This window comes from Elephantulus edwardii, unplaced genomic scaffold (assembly GCF_000299155.1).
Source record: "Elephantulus edwardii isolate Elephantulus edwardi_28Jun2011 unplaced genomic scaffold, EleEdw1.0 scaffold00227, whole genome shotgun sequence".
In the NCBI taxonomy this organism is placed as follows: domain Eukaryota; kingdom Metazoa; phylum Chordata; class Mammalia; order Macroscelidea; family Macroscelididae; genus Elephantulus; species Elephantulus edwardii.
This window is the reverse complement of record NW_006399977.1, coordinates 2,932,352-2,947,833: the sequence shown is the minus strand read 5'-3', so window position 1 is coordinate 2,947,833 and position 15,482 is coordinate 2,932,352. Positions and strand designations below refer to the sequence as shown.

Genomic DNA, 15,482 nt, shown 5'->3' with positions numbered 1-15,482 from the left:
ACATCCACCAACCCCAAATATAATCCACTCTGCAACCCTCATTCCATACTCTTACGATAAACATAATGCCCTAAAATATAAAATATTCTCTCCCCCAAAGACTTCAATGACACATATTTTTATGTAAACATATTTTTAACAACTTGAAAATAATATTTAAGTCAACTCTCTTGCTTCTGACAAAAAGGGACTTTACAAATTCATTTTTCAATAAAATCCCTTTTAATTTAGGTCTATTAATTGGGTAAAACTTAGCAACTTAACAAATAGCTATTTATTTTCAACATTTTGTAAAGCAAAAGTTCAGACATGCTGTATTGGGTTTCTTTGCTCAGGGTCTCACAAGGCTGCATTCTGGTGTTTTAGGCTGTATTTGCTTCTTGAGTTCAAGGTTCTCTTCCAAGCTCACTAAGATTATTGCCAAATTCAAGTACCTGGTAGTTGTATGACTAAGACTCAGATTTTTGCTGGCTCTCAGCCAGGGTTCACTCTGAATTTCTAGAGACTACCCTCAGGTCCTACCCAGGTGGTTTCTTCCATACACAGTTAACAGTATGTCTGTTTACTTTCTCCCTGGCCATCAAGAGACTGTCTCTTTGACTTCCTCTGTATCCAACCTCTAACCTCTCATCTTTTAAATTTCTTTTTAGTAACTATGTTGATGAAACAAACTAGCTTCTCTTATACTATGCTTAGGATGCATAGGTGACATAGTAGTAAGAACTTTCAATCCCAAAAGCATGTGGTTTGAATCCACCAGCTGCTCCACGGGAGAAGGCTGAACAGTTTCCTCCTGTGTGATTTAATGCTTCTGAAAACCCACTGGAGGGTCAACTGTAGGTCTGTTCTGTCTCGACAGCAAACAACAATATTACGCATGGAAAAGTAGATCAGCAAAAGAGAGGAAGAACCTTACTGAGATGAACTGACACAGTGACTGTAACAGTGGGGTTGGCAGAGATGGCCAGGGTGGTACCTAATAGGGCAAGGTTTCACTGTTGTTCATATGGAGAGTCTGTGTCATAGTCACCTTGATGGTATATAACAACAGGCATAGTTCCCAAGTTGTTACTTGCCATTGAATTACCTGTGACTCATCTACCTCCTAAACCACATGACACTGGAAACTCTGAGAAACAACGATAGTTAGAGAAAGGCTTCAGGTCTTCTGTTTAAAGGGTCTCTGTGAGTCATGCTTGACTGGAAGACAATCAACAACAACAACACATAGTAGTTCTATGAAAAACAGATCTGAGCCCTGTCCTCTCATGTGCCATCATCATCTCTGGTATATTTAAGCCAATTATCACAGTCGTTGTATCAGTCCATCATGTTGAAGGTCTTCCTCTCTTCCCACTGATTCTTCACTTTTCCCATCATGATGTCTTTTTCTAATATTGGCCCCCTCCTAACAATTTACTCAAAATATGTGAGACACAGTGTCACCATCTTTGCTTCCAAGGAGCACCTTCTGTACAACATGCAGAAATTCATCCCTGATAAGAAGAAGCCATAGAATCCAAGGTCACCTTAGCACAGAGTTTTATAACACACAGTGAATTTAAATGTACATAGTTGTACAGCAGAAGACGTGAGCTCCAAGTCTGATATAGACCTCGCTGTATGAGTCCTCAAGAGAATGATAATCACACAGTGGCAAGAAGATGGAATGAGGTCAGGCGGCCTGAACACTAGACGGAGCTTCTTTAAACAAGTCAGTCAGTAGCCCTTATCCTTAACTTAAAAACAAAATCCATCACCACTAAGTTGATTCTGACTCATAGCAACCTTTTAAGACAGAGGAGAACTGACCCATAGTGCTTCTGCAACTATAATCTTTATTCCACAGAGCCGGTGATGAATTCAAACCGCCAGCCTTCTCAGTCAGCTCTTTTTTTCTTCTTTTTTTTTCAGAAGCTGATGGAATAAATTTATTTCTTTTTGTCTCTGCTATGAACAACATCTTTTTATTATACTAGTTTATTTACAAAATTAGAGTACGTTGTTTTCCAGACCAGATTCTTCCAATTTCCCTCACCCCCTACCCATCAAATTGTACAACCCCATTATTAATCTCCCCCTCCCACTACACATTCTACAATAATGGTTTTATACAGTATTTGCCCTTGTGGGAATGAGTTAGTTCACTCAGCATAATGCTCTCCAGTCCTTCCCAAGTTAGGTAATAATTTACAAAATCATGGCTGCTGCATGTTGTGTAGTATTCAGTTGTGTGAATACACCATAATTTTTCAATACATTTGATTGTGGTTGGACATGTGGACTGTTTCCATGTTCTTGCGATGGTAAATAACACTGCTATGAACATTGGTGTATACGTCTCCATCTGTGCCTCAGTTCTCATTTTCTCAGGGTATATTCCAAGGAGTGGAATAACTGGTTCATATAACCAGAGTTTCTTAGCCTGCTTACTCATATGTGAAATAGATGTGCTAATGCTTGCCCTTCATAGCTTTTAGAGATATTGTGAGCATCACATCAAAAACTTCATTTTATTTCCAATTTATATTCACAAAGGAGCTCTAAAGGCCTAGTGGTAAGAAGCTGCACTGCTATCCCAAAGGCACATGGTTTGAGTCCACCAGCTGCTCAATGGGAGAGGTTGGGAAGTCTCCTACCATACAGTTTACTGCCTCTGAAAACCAGTGAGAGGGTCAGCCATGGGTTGGTTCCAACTCAGTGGTAGAAACCAACATATATTCACAAAGTATATCTGACTAACTAGACTGTTAACTTCCCAGGGCCAGGGGATATGGCTTTTTACTCTATGTAAGGTAGTTTAAAAGTTGATATCCACTCAATGTTGAACTGAAGGGTTAATCAATTGAGAAAATAGACATAAAGCATAACATAAAGACATTAAGACGTAAAGACATTAGCTCTGCCATAAGATCAGTCTAGTATACTAGTCAAAGTAGCCACAGACACCAGAGATATTGTGATTAATGAAGGTTAAAGAAACATAAAGGGCCCACTTAATGTGACCAGGAACAAGTGTGAATGTGATCTACCTGTGAGTTTCATGCCAGCTATTCCTTGACATGCTAGAGACATTACATCAGCTTCAAGTGATTTCCTCCATATATCTACTTGTCACATTGAACAGTAAAAGGTAGAGTGAAATCGGCAACAAGTAGAGAAAATGAATCTCACTACCAGCAAACCTATGTTGCTGCTCATCTACTCTTGGAACTAGATAAGGGTACAGATAGGATGATGGCATAAAAGCTCTGGTAATATGATGAGTTATAAAGAGACCCGGAGAATTTCAGTGGGGCATTGGAAACGTAGTAGAGATGGCACAGCTTCCAGGGCTTGGCGGAACCGTGTGTGACTGAGACATGTCAGCAGCAGGCAGACCAACTGCAGGAGCGTCATTTGTAGTGATGGCAACTGGCAGCCCATTGAGCAGAAGCAGCTAAAGAAAAGTAGCCTGGCAAACAGAGGTTGGTGCAGACTCCTCATGGCTCCACAGCACAGAACCATTCATCAGTTCTCATGGGTTATTCATAAATACAGTGTGAACATATGGACCATTCAGAGTGGCTGTCCTAGAAAACATACAGCAAAACTCAACTTTGGACAAGGTCACCTGGAAAAGAAAGAATGTTAGATTAATTATAGTGCTAATACAAGCTATTAGAACTTTATAGTGAAAATATGTATAAGGTTTTGTGGGGGTTTCCCTTGTTTATTTTAAACTGTTGTTTTGTTAGGTACCATCAAGTCAACTACAACTTATAAGTGACCCTATGAACAATAGTGGAACCTTGCCCTGTCTTGCACCATCATCACAGTCTCTGTTGTGTACAGCCTCATTGTTGCCATTGCTGTGCCAATTAAGCTCATTGATTGTTTTACATTAGAGAAAGATTATTTGTTTATGGACTTTTTTGTGGGGCGGACAGGTGATTTTTTTTTTTAGGGGAGATTTTTCAGGAAGAAAAGGCAAGTTGGGCTGAAAAGATGTCTTTTAAAGATATTTAATAGAATATCTTTTTTTTCTATACTAGTTTATTACAGAATTCAAATACAAGTTTGAACAAATTCGTTTAATTTCCCTCATTCCCACCACCCCCCCCATCAAATTGTACAACCCAATGACTAATCCCCTCTTCCCTCTGCTCATCCACATCCCTCGGCTTCCAGCCTCTCCCACCACTCTTGGATCCTTATACTCATTCTACAATAACAATCTTATACAATATTTATCCTTGTGGGGCTGAGTTAGTTCACTCAGCATAATGCTCTCCAGTGCCTCCCAAGGTAGGTAATAATTTACAAAGTCATGGCTGCTGCATGTTGTGTAGTATTCCATTGTGCGAATGTACCATAATTTCTCAATCCATTTGTTTGTGGTTGAACATTTGGGATGTTTTCATGTTCTTACGATGGTGAATAATGCTGCTGTGAACGTTGGTGTCCAAGCTCAGTCTGTGCCTCTGTTCTCGTATTCTCAGGGTATATTACAAGTAGTGGAATAGCTGGGTCCTATGGAATTTCCAAGAATATCTTTTCTTTCTAAGTGGTAACTACAATTTGGACTGAGATAATAGGGCATAACCACAATAAAAACAACTACTGATTTTGAGTTCATTATTCCAGGCACTACACTAGGTGCCCAGTTATTCACATTCCTGTTAAAGGGAAGGAATCATGTTATTCATAGATCAGGAAATTTAGACTTAGAGAAGTTGGCTGCTCCCCAGCTGGCCCCTATTGTTAACCAATGACAGAAATGGTATTCAGATCCCTGGTTCTTCCATTCACCATGAAAATCCAAAAGAACAGAAATGGGGAAAAAACCATAATAATATAAACATATCAGACAAGGGAGATAACAAATATGAAAGTGGAGTAACAGATAAAAGAAGGTAAGAATGTAGAACAGAAAAGGAAAAGAATGAAGGAGACCAGTCATTGAGAAGGAGAAGGAATACTTTAGACCTCTTGGTTCCTTTACAAGGATAGCCTCCTCATAACTGTGCTCATTCTAAAGTATCTTGACTGGCACTGCTTGAAGGCTGTGGGACATCTTAACAGGAAGCTCTGCTTCCCTCTCTCTGTAGAACCTCCAGAGGGCTGTTTCAAAGCAGAGATCATATGAGAAATCTACCACAGAGCCTAACAACTTCCAGGAGCTAGAAGAGAATCAAGTTTATATGATTTAAATTTAAATGCTTCAGTGTACATGCTCTAACTTTATATTGGCTCTGCAGAAAAGACTGTGACTTTAATTCACTGGCAAGCAGATGGGATCTGTCATGGGAAAACATGATAAACTTGCTTAAATGGAAGAAAAAGTAGCAACATTTCCCTTGTGGGTCAATTTTATAGCTCGGGTATTTGTCCCTCATGCACCTGAGTTGTAATTCATCATAATAATAAAAGTTATATCTAATAGTTACTGAGAGAGCTCTAGTAGCGTAGTGGCAAGAAGTTGTGCTGCAAGAGATGAGCTTTTACCAGGTACCAGAATCTCTGCTCAGTGCTTTTAATTCTTATTGAATAGGAGGATTTCAGGAAAGTGATGTTACTATGAAAAATCATCCATTTTAAAGATAGTAAAACAAAGTCATTTGGCTATGAAGTAGTCAAGCTCACATTTAACCCTTTGATCTGAGTCCATAGCACTGTACAAACATTCCCAGTGTACTAGCCATTAATAGGCAACCAACCCAAATAAATAATATTTTTAATAGCACTATTCCAGGAAAGCTGTTTGGCACCAGCAATAAAGAAATAAAAAAATGTACTCTATTGGGAAAGTCTAATGTCGAAGAACTCTCCAAAGTACTAAGGAGCAAAGAAAGCAGTTTCAATATTAAGCTGTGCCTGATTTAGGTCAGTCTTTTCAATCCCTTGCTATGCATCTGAGAAGTGGACAATGAATAAGAATTACGGAAGAATGGATGCCTTTGACCTGTCGTGTTGAAGAAGAGCGCACCCTATCGACTACCAAAAGAACAAACAGATCTGAATTAGAGAAAGTGCAGCTAGAGTGCTCCTTAGAGACAAAGACGGTGAAGCTTCATCTCACATAATTGGTGCATGTTATTAAGGAGAGGCTATTCTTTGGAAAGGGACCTCATACTTGAAAAGATGGAGGGTCAGTAAAAGAAAGGAAGGCACTCAGTGAGATGGACTGACACAGTGACTATAGCAATGGGTTCAAGTATGTTAGAGATAATGAGGATGGCACAGGATAGGACAGGGTCCAGATTTTGTGTTCATAGGGTCTCTATGAGAAGCACTTGACTTGAAGACACTGAATAACAACAAAAATTCCAGGAGAGAGAGAAGGCAGGCATAGAGGAAAAGACAATACTATGGAGCAGCCCTAGAGGCATGTCTGTTGGGTGCTGTGCTGCTAACCCCAAGCCCACACCTTTTTGAGGAGGATACTCAAATCTACCATCAGCTCTGAGGAAGAAATATAAGCAATCTCCTCCCCTGTGATTTGCCTCCCCATGAACACAATGGAGGGTCAACTATGAGTTTTAACTCAATAGACATGAGAGAGACTTTAAGATTAGAACTCCCTATCTTGAAGAGAAAGAAGCATAGGTTGGATTGTTGGAAATAATAGAGGTGGCTAGAGAGGAGCCTAGTACTTACCTAGTTGCTTTTGAGTCAGTTCCAACTCATGGCAACTCCACGTGCATTGAACTGTAGTCTTTTGAAGTAAATTACTGGGTGATTCATCCAGGGCACCTCTTGATGGGCTTGAACCTCTAATATTTTGGCTTGAAGTCAAGCTTTACCATTTGTGGCACCCAGGGACTCTATAACAAATGACAGGAGAAATGATGGAGCAGAAACAAGAGGGAGTATAATATAAATAATGACTCAAAATGCATATAAAGTGAAAAGGTAAAGTAAAAGTGCTGGTATATTTGTATAAAAGAATATAGGAAATTATGTCATTAAAGTTTCAATTAATTAAGACCATTTCTCTAGCTAACCTTTTTTCTTTCTAATTGCATGGGCTGAAATGACCCATTCAACTCAGCCTTTGGAATGAATACTGTTTGTCCTGACAGTTTCTCTCCATCCTGACTAATGCTAAATTCCACTCTGCAGGGTTAGTGTCTCAATGAAAGGTGGGTGTGTTGTTTGGCCATATTTTTTTTTTCCTCTTGAAAGTTAATTAAGTCAACATTAACCATGGCTGTGTAACCACAGAATGGGCAGTTTCTTGAAGGCTCATGGTTTGGATCTCTTCCTGAAGAAATTCCCACCTCTATAGTTATATTTAGTGTCCTGACTGCCTAAATAGTTCTCTTGCTATGGGCCCATGTGTCTGAGCAATGCTGGGCCTCTTTGCAGCTGAGCTTGTCCAATTCACTGGAGCCCTTTTGCCAAGCATATGTGATTGTCAGTGGACAGCCTGCCGGCAGTTCAGCCCCTCCTGTTTCTTCTCCAGAAATCTCCCTGGGGTTAGCATTGTCAATTTGATGCCATATGGTCCTGCAATTCTCAGACACTGTTTACTCGATGTGTAAAAATGTTTCAAACTTGTCCAAGGCGCTAAACTCTGAAAGTAATGTAGCATCATCAGTGTTTGTGGTATGGAATTAGCCTGATGATTTTGTTTATATGAATGTGATTGAATGTTATTAACAAAAAAAAAAAAAACCCAAACCAAAAACCCTACCCCTGCACAAAAGCCAGTTTTTTAATGTCAGTACAGCTGTTTTAACTTTTAAGAAACCACAAACATTTTATCCTCTAAAATGTTAATTTTGAAAGACAGGACTTTTAAAGAAGTACAGTGTTTTTGAAACTGACATAAAGCTCCCTCTCTACTGCTATCTAAATGCTGAAAAACTGAATACATTTCCTTGAGTATGGGTGTTAAAATATAAATTTTTCAGGCTAGGTTCCATGTTATTGCTGAACTTCAAGTAATGTTTGAAATGTTAAATTACAATTTAAGTAGTAGCATTTATAATGGCAACAAAAGGTAGCAGTAACTCAATTTTCATGATATCTCTCCAAATTTAGTGTCCTTTGCATGGACACAGAAGCAGAAAGGAAAGAAGGAAGCAGTTGTATCTTTTCCTAGATTCCTGGTAGCCCCACAGGTTATAGATGAAGTTATTTTGCCTCTTTTCTATGCTATACAACAATTCCACTTCCCTGGTACATAGACAAACCTGTTCAGCTGTTAAAAGAGGTCACTAGATGTATTTATGACAATGTTAAGACCATTTCATCCATGGAAATAATTTTTTATTGTTCTGAGTCATTCTGGTTCCTGGAATTTTAACATGAGTTCCAGGACAAGGATGAGATGATATATTTGTTTTACTTTGCATCCTCTTTAATGTTTTTGAGTGCATGAATGTCAGGCTTGTTGTTAAAGTATTTCCATATTTTTATTACTTTAGAAGTTACTCTGCTATATTTATAACTCCTAAATGCCTCAGCCATCTGACACCAACAGTGATAGCCCTTCTGCATCCTCTTCTGAATCCAACACGAATTTCTGAGAGTTTTTTGTCAATGTACTCCTGCAATAATTTTAAAATTATCTTTAGCACAATCTTACTCAAGAGTGATATTAATAATATGAATCAATAATTTCTGCATTCTGTTGGATCACCATACTTTGGCATGGACCAGCATATGGATTTTTTCCAAATAGTTGGCCAAGTCTTCTAAATTTCTTGGCAAAGGTGAATGAGCACGTCAAGTATGCATTTGCTTTTTGAAACATTTAAATTGATGTTCTAATGGATCCTTGTCTCATTAATCCATGGAACCTTGTTCTTGCCAAGGCCTTCAGCACAGCTCAAACTTTGTAACAGGAGCAGATGAAACATGAGGGTAGCTAAGTCTGACTTCTGCCCACTTCATAAAGGGGAACTGGACCACTCAATAATGTCCATAGCACCATTCAAACAGCTCCATAGTCCAACATGTCACCCCGTATTCTCCTTTAACTATTTTTACCAATTATTGCTTTCAGTGTTCATTGTTGACTCATAAACATTACTCACAATTATGAGGTTTATTAGGGAAACAGGTTGGGGAAGTGGGGAAGCAAGGAATATCACACAGTGTAAGTCCTGATTTAGTCTAGCAGGCCCAAACCAGATTAACAAGGTACAATTCTCAGTTAATGAAAATCTGATTCAGTTCAGCAGCACAAATGCAAGAAGCCTCTGGTTTCCTCAGTCATCCAACAAACATTATCTCAGAGCAGTTATAAGTCAGCTTTTCCTTCAATAATTCAGCAAACAAAACCTTTAACTGTGGCCTTTATCTCAGAGCAGTTACAAGTCAACTTTTCCTTCTGTAGCAAAATCTTTAACTCCAGTGTATGTCTCCAGGGTTCTTCTCATTACTGTTTGCCATGGTTTCTTCACAGCAGTGCCAAAATCTCTTCACAGTTGCTCTTATCTTGGTCTCACAGATGTTGATGATTTGCAAGACCATGTGTCCACCATTAAAGTAGCTGGAGATTATCCCCCCCCCAAAAAAAAGAACAGAGACTAATGCAATGGCTAGAAAAACTAATTTTTAAGGGTCCTGACACTCCAGACTTCATAATTAATACTATTGATTCTTTTTTTAAAAAAAAAAGTATTGTTTTTTGAGTTAAAGTGTATAGAGCAAATTGATTTTTCCATTTATGCATATTTTGCTTTATAGCATTAATTGTAGGTCCACATTTTAACAGCACTCTTACTACCTCCTCCTTGTGATACTCATTTCCCTTAATTCTTCTATTCTATCCACCTATAACTTCTGCATTTCTCACTGGACAAATATTGCCTTAATGTTCTTTTATGATTGATTGTTCTAAGAAATTAATACTTTCCTGGTATAGTGTTACTTTTTAACTATGTCTGTTGTTTGGCTAAAAGTTAAGCTACAAGGGTAGGTTAGGTTCCAGGCCCAAATGGTTAGTATATCTAAAAAAGAGCAAGAGCCAAGTGGGGATGGCTATTTCTGACATTTACTAACTTCACACAGGGGAAAGTCCCCTGTCAACAGCATGAACAACACAAAACGTATTCCCATGAGGTCAGACACATCCCCCATGCTCCTGTACCTTCTTCTACTCATCTCCACACCTATCTTAATGCTTTTCTGGGTCTGAAATCTAATGCAATACCTCACATAACCCTGTTGGGGCAGTCAAAAGGTTATAATCCAAGTTAGCAGAATACAATCAAGACAACTTCTGAAATGTGCTCACAAGCACCTCAGCCTTGAATCTCATGGCTTTAGGCCAGTGTTACAAACGTCTTAGTCCTGACAATATTGACTCTCCCCTTCTAGTCCTCTAACAAACTTGGGGAAGTTCCATCTTATGCCAGGTCCCTGGTTCTTTTCTATGGCTGCTACTCCCATCTGCCTGGAATCCTGAAAGACAAGTTGCATTCTCTGGTTCTCTGCTGATGGAAGGTCTTCCTTCTGATACTAGATCTGCTCAAATTAATGGTGAGATTAGCCAGTTTCCTTGTGGATCGATGAGATAGCCATTCCCTTTGTCGATAGGTTAACATAGCAAAGTCAAATTCAGTGGCTAGGAAAGTCATTTTGAACAATAACTCCACATTATGGAACATAGTCTTAGTGATCCACCAGCCTCTACTAGACCAATAAGCCTAATTATTTTTGTTATTTTCAGTTTTGTGCCCCATTTTTCTCTGTTGTGTCCAGACTCCTCCACTGTGATCCCTTTTAGAGCAGTGAACAGTGTTAGCATCATCCACTTCTTTTGGACTCAGGGTTGTTGCTGTCATTGTTGTTATTGAGTACTGTTGAGTCAGAACCAACTCCTAGCTGACCCTCCAGTAGGTTTTCAAAGGGAACAAACGACATAGGAGGAGAAATTTCTCATCATTCTGTGGAGCAGCTGGTGAGTTTGAACCACATGTGGTCCATTATTCCTTTGGACTAGCCGTTTCTGTTCATCTTTTTTTCTTATTTTACTTTTCTTTGTTCAGGGCGGGGAGAGACCAATAGTTACACCTTAAGTGGTTGCTGACAAACTGTTAAGACCCAGTTTCTGTATGATTAGTTCTTGATCATATGCTACCTCCTGATATGATTGAACCACATTCATTTTAGTTCAGTGACATGGTATTGTATTCATCTTTTATTTATGCTTCCTGTGTCTCTCAGCATAGAATCCTCGACTATTACAACTTGATGCATTTAATATATGATTTATATATAATACTTCTACTTTGTCTTCTTATCTTGCCCTTTGAAATCTTCTATCCATCTCTTTTACTTCATCATTTCTTTCTTTCCCTTTAGCTGTCCTATGCTCAGGAATAGGTTTCTAAGGTATTCTCAGTCACCTCATATGATTAAAGCTGAACAAAAAAGAACTGATATGTTTTAATTATGATACTGAATCAGAATATTGAATGGATGGCTAGAACAACAAACAAATCTGTCTTGGGAGAATTACAAGTCAGAATGCTCCTTAGAAACAAATATGGCAAGAGTTGTCTGATGTACTTTGAGAGAAGAATATTATGCTTGGTAAAACAGAGATCCAGTAAAAAAGAAGACCCTCAGTGAGATAGCTTTTACTGTAGCTTTAACAGTAAGCTCAAACAACAATGATTGTAAGATGGTGAAGGACTGGCATTATTTCATTCTGCTGTATATAGTATTGCTGTGAATCAGAAATGACACAACAATCTCTTCATTGCAATTTACTGTATGTACTCATCTTAACGATGTTTGGTAGAACTAGCTGCATTTCCTAATGATCTTTGATCATGTGCTCTCTTGCTTTTCCCTTAGTCTTGATTCCTGTATTCTTAGCCTATGACTTTAGTATATTAAAGGTTATAAAACCATACTAAACTCGATTGCCCTTGAGTCGATTCTGACTCATAAAGACCATGAAGGATAGACTAGAACTGCCCTATTGGGTTGCCAAGGCTGTAAAACTTTATGGAAGCAGACTGGTGGGTTTGAACTGAAAACCTTTTAGTTAGCAGTCAAATGCCTAAGTATAGAATCACCAAATCTCCTTCAACTTTTAAAAAATAATTTTGTTAATTTGCTGGGAGAACTAGGATGAAATTGTGACTGTTAGTATTTTGTTAGGCCTTTGTTTTTTCTTACATTAACTTAAATTTCATTAAGCTTCATTGTTCCCTGCTTTAGCCTAGAATGTCTCTGTGCTTTATACCATTCTCTGGAATCATAGGATGTCTTTGAAATTGATCCTAATTTATTTTTTTTCTTTTGCTTTATTGCAATTGTGATTATTATGTTCATTAATCACATGACAGGCTATTCTGACATTTTACAAAAAAAGTTTAAGGATAAAGTAGTGACTTTCCTGTGGGTAAGATTTCAAGTTGGTAGACATAGTCATTGCTATCCCCTTCATACAGTGTCCTGTTTGTTATTGTTAGTTCCTGAGAGTCACCTCTGACTCATAGTGACCCCATGTGCAACAGATGGCAACCATACTCACCATTCTCACAATCTCTGCTGTACTTAAGTTTATTGTTACAGTCAGTGTCAACCCATCTCCTCAGAGAGGTCTTCCTCTCCTCTTACCCTCCGCCTTTCCAAGCATGATGTCCTTTTCCAAGGACTAGTTCTACCTAACAGTTTTTACTAACTGACAGACTGGCTTATGGCTCAGAATTAAGCCATGCCATTTACTGGCAAGGGTAGGGAGAGTGGGTACACCTCCCATCTGTCTTGACTCATACATTCTAACTAGTCAGCCTCTAATAATGCCATAACTAGTCATCCTGCAACAATGCAATAACTAGGCACCCTGCAACAGTGCCATAACCAGTCACCCTGTAATAATGCATACCTAGTCAGCCTGCGACAGTGCCTCAACTAGTCATCTTCCAGCAATGTTTGTTAGTATTCTAACAGAAAAGTAAACTGTAAGATGGGGCTTAAACAGACACTTTATAACTGGTACTTTGCTCTGTTACAAATGATCATAAGAGGTTCTACACTGGGATGTATATGCTACATATATCCACATGGCTGTGGTTGGGGTGGTCATGTATCTGTGCACAAGTAGAATTGTCAGTGTTCTGATTTTAAAGGATTATTTTTATGGCTTTGAAATGACAGGATATTAATCTGGGTTTTTTTTTAAAAAACAGGTTGACATGATGAAAGAAGCATTAGAAAAACTTCAGCTGAATATAGTAGAGATGAAAGATGAAAACGCAACTTTAGATGGTGGAGATGTCCTGTTTACAGGTACCTTTGTCTTTCTTTTTTCTATTTAAAAAATATTTCTAAAAATAAAAAAAAATTCTAAAAATAGAATTTCTAACCCCTGCCTTATAGCAGTTTATTTCATTATAGGGTTTTGGTTTTCTCATTTAAAATGTTGTTCTTGTTGGTTGCCATTGAATCAGAACCCACTCATAGCTGACCCTCCAGCAGGTTGTTAGAGGCTGTAAATCACACAGAGATAGTCCATTTTTCTTCCTCAGAGCAGCTGGTGAATTTAAACTGCCTGCCTTTGGGTTGGCAGTGCAACTCTTTACCACTCAGCCACCTCGAGCTCCCTTATTAGAAACGTAATTGACACCAAATGTAGGAATTTGGAAAATAGAGAAAATACATGCCAAGATAGATACTTAAATATTTAGGTAATGTTTTTAAAGATATTTTTGTATGCGTGTATTTCCATATTTTTACAAGAATATTATCAGTCTGTACAAACCATTTTATATCTTTTTTTTTCCATGTCCTACAACATGAGTTTCTAAGTTGCAGTATTTTTTGTTCAATGACTGTTTATCTAGTTTGTATTTAAAAGATTGAAGATTGGTGTCGTTTATAGATCATTTTCTTCCCAAGTGGCAAGATGAATTTAAATAATTTTACATTCAAATTGACTTGGATTAATGCCACATGAATAATAAAAAGAACTCAACAAAATATAAGTAGCTAATATTATTACTGATTTAATTGGAATCTATTTTTACAGTGGATATAATATGGCTTCTAAGAAATAGTAATTTTCGTATCTAGTAGCCTAGTTGGTAAGGAGACATAGTATTTTCATTGTTGTATATGTGTCTGAGAGGAGGTCTGGTGGCCTAGTGCTAAGAATTTGCACTGTAATTCTAAATGCATGTGGTTCGAATCTGCCAGCTCTGCAGGTGAAGAATGAGCAGTCTCCTCCCTTGCAGTTAACTGCCTCTCAAAACATGCCAGAGGGTCAGCTATGGGTCGGTTAATGACACACAACAAAAATGACTGATGTGGGGGTTGGGGGGAGACTAAGAAAAGGGGGCAAATAATGAACACTGCAAGGGAACAGATGAAAGAAAGAACTGTTTAAAAAAAATAATATTAGGCATTATACGTACGACAACAACCCAGAATCAGAGGTACATTGCAGAGAAAACTGGGGTGGGGGGAAGGAGGTAATTGTACAACAATGAATGAATACTTTTTTTAAAGTGAACTAGGGGCGGGGGAAAGGAGGGAGAGGGCATAAAATGTGCAATGATGAATGAATGAAAGTCTAACTTTTCTATAAACTTTCATTAAAATTACAATTAAAATTGAAATTTTATTAAAAAAAAATACCAACAAGAACAGAGTAGAAATACACCTTAAGGTTTCAAAGACTATAAATCTGCAGAAGCAGACTGCCACACGGTCTCCTAGGGAGCAACTAGTGGGCTTGAACTACTAACCTCTCGGTTAGCAGACAAACGTTTAACCACTGTGCCACCATGGGTTCTTTTTTTCTTTTTAGCTTCATGATAGTTTATTTTAAGCTAATTTTTTAACACTTTGTAGTTTGGATGAGTTTATAGAACAAGTTAATTTTCCATTTAATAACTCATATGTATTTTGTTTTATGACAATATGGCAGCACTCTTCCCAACTCTTTCACCTTGCCTCCCTATTTCCATCTGTCCTACTTTCCTGCCCTTTTCTGACTTCTGCACTGAAAGGAGCACCGTTAGTCTCATATAAATTATTTATTTATCCAGTAATTTTTCTCTGTATAGTCTTCATTGATAAAATTTTCATCCCTGGTAGAGTTTTGACTAAAACATGTTGGGAGAAAAGACCTTTCATCATAAAATGTTTCATGATCTCTTTCCTTTCCTAGGAACATATAGACAAAAATCCTTGTGAGCTTTAAACAAAACCTTTTTTATAAATGTTTTCTTTACATTTATAGTGACAGTTTATTTTCCCCTGAATATTTGTTTCACCAAAGTAGTCCAAATAACAGGCTGGTCCCTATGAGACTGGGAGTATAGTCTACCAGTGGAGTGACCCCATGGGAACATGAAGGGTTTCAGCAGTATACTATTTTAGCTGATGTGAATTTTACATTGAATCCCACTTGTTGTTGTTGTTGTTATGTGCTGTCGAGTCATTTGCGACTCATAGCGACCCTATGTACAACAGCCCTAAACCGTCCTCTATCCTGTGCCAATCTCATTGCCTCTGACACACCCATC

General features: G+C 38.1%; 1 protein-coding gene across 1 annotated transcript in view; it reads left to right on the top strand.

Annotated features, from left to right (window-relative positions):
• DDAH1 (dimethylarginine dimethylaminohydrolase 1) overlaps positions 1–15,482 on the top strand; it is a 221,938-nt gene that overhangs the window by 152,703 nt on the left and 53,753 nt on the right. Inside the window, exon 2 of the mRNA XM_006898367.1 lies at positions 13,143–13,242. Within this exon, the coding sequence (XP_006898429.1) occupies positions 13,143–13,242 (100 nt within the window). The remainder of the gene's footprint in view (positions 1–13,142; positions 13,243–15,482) is intronic.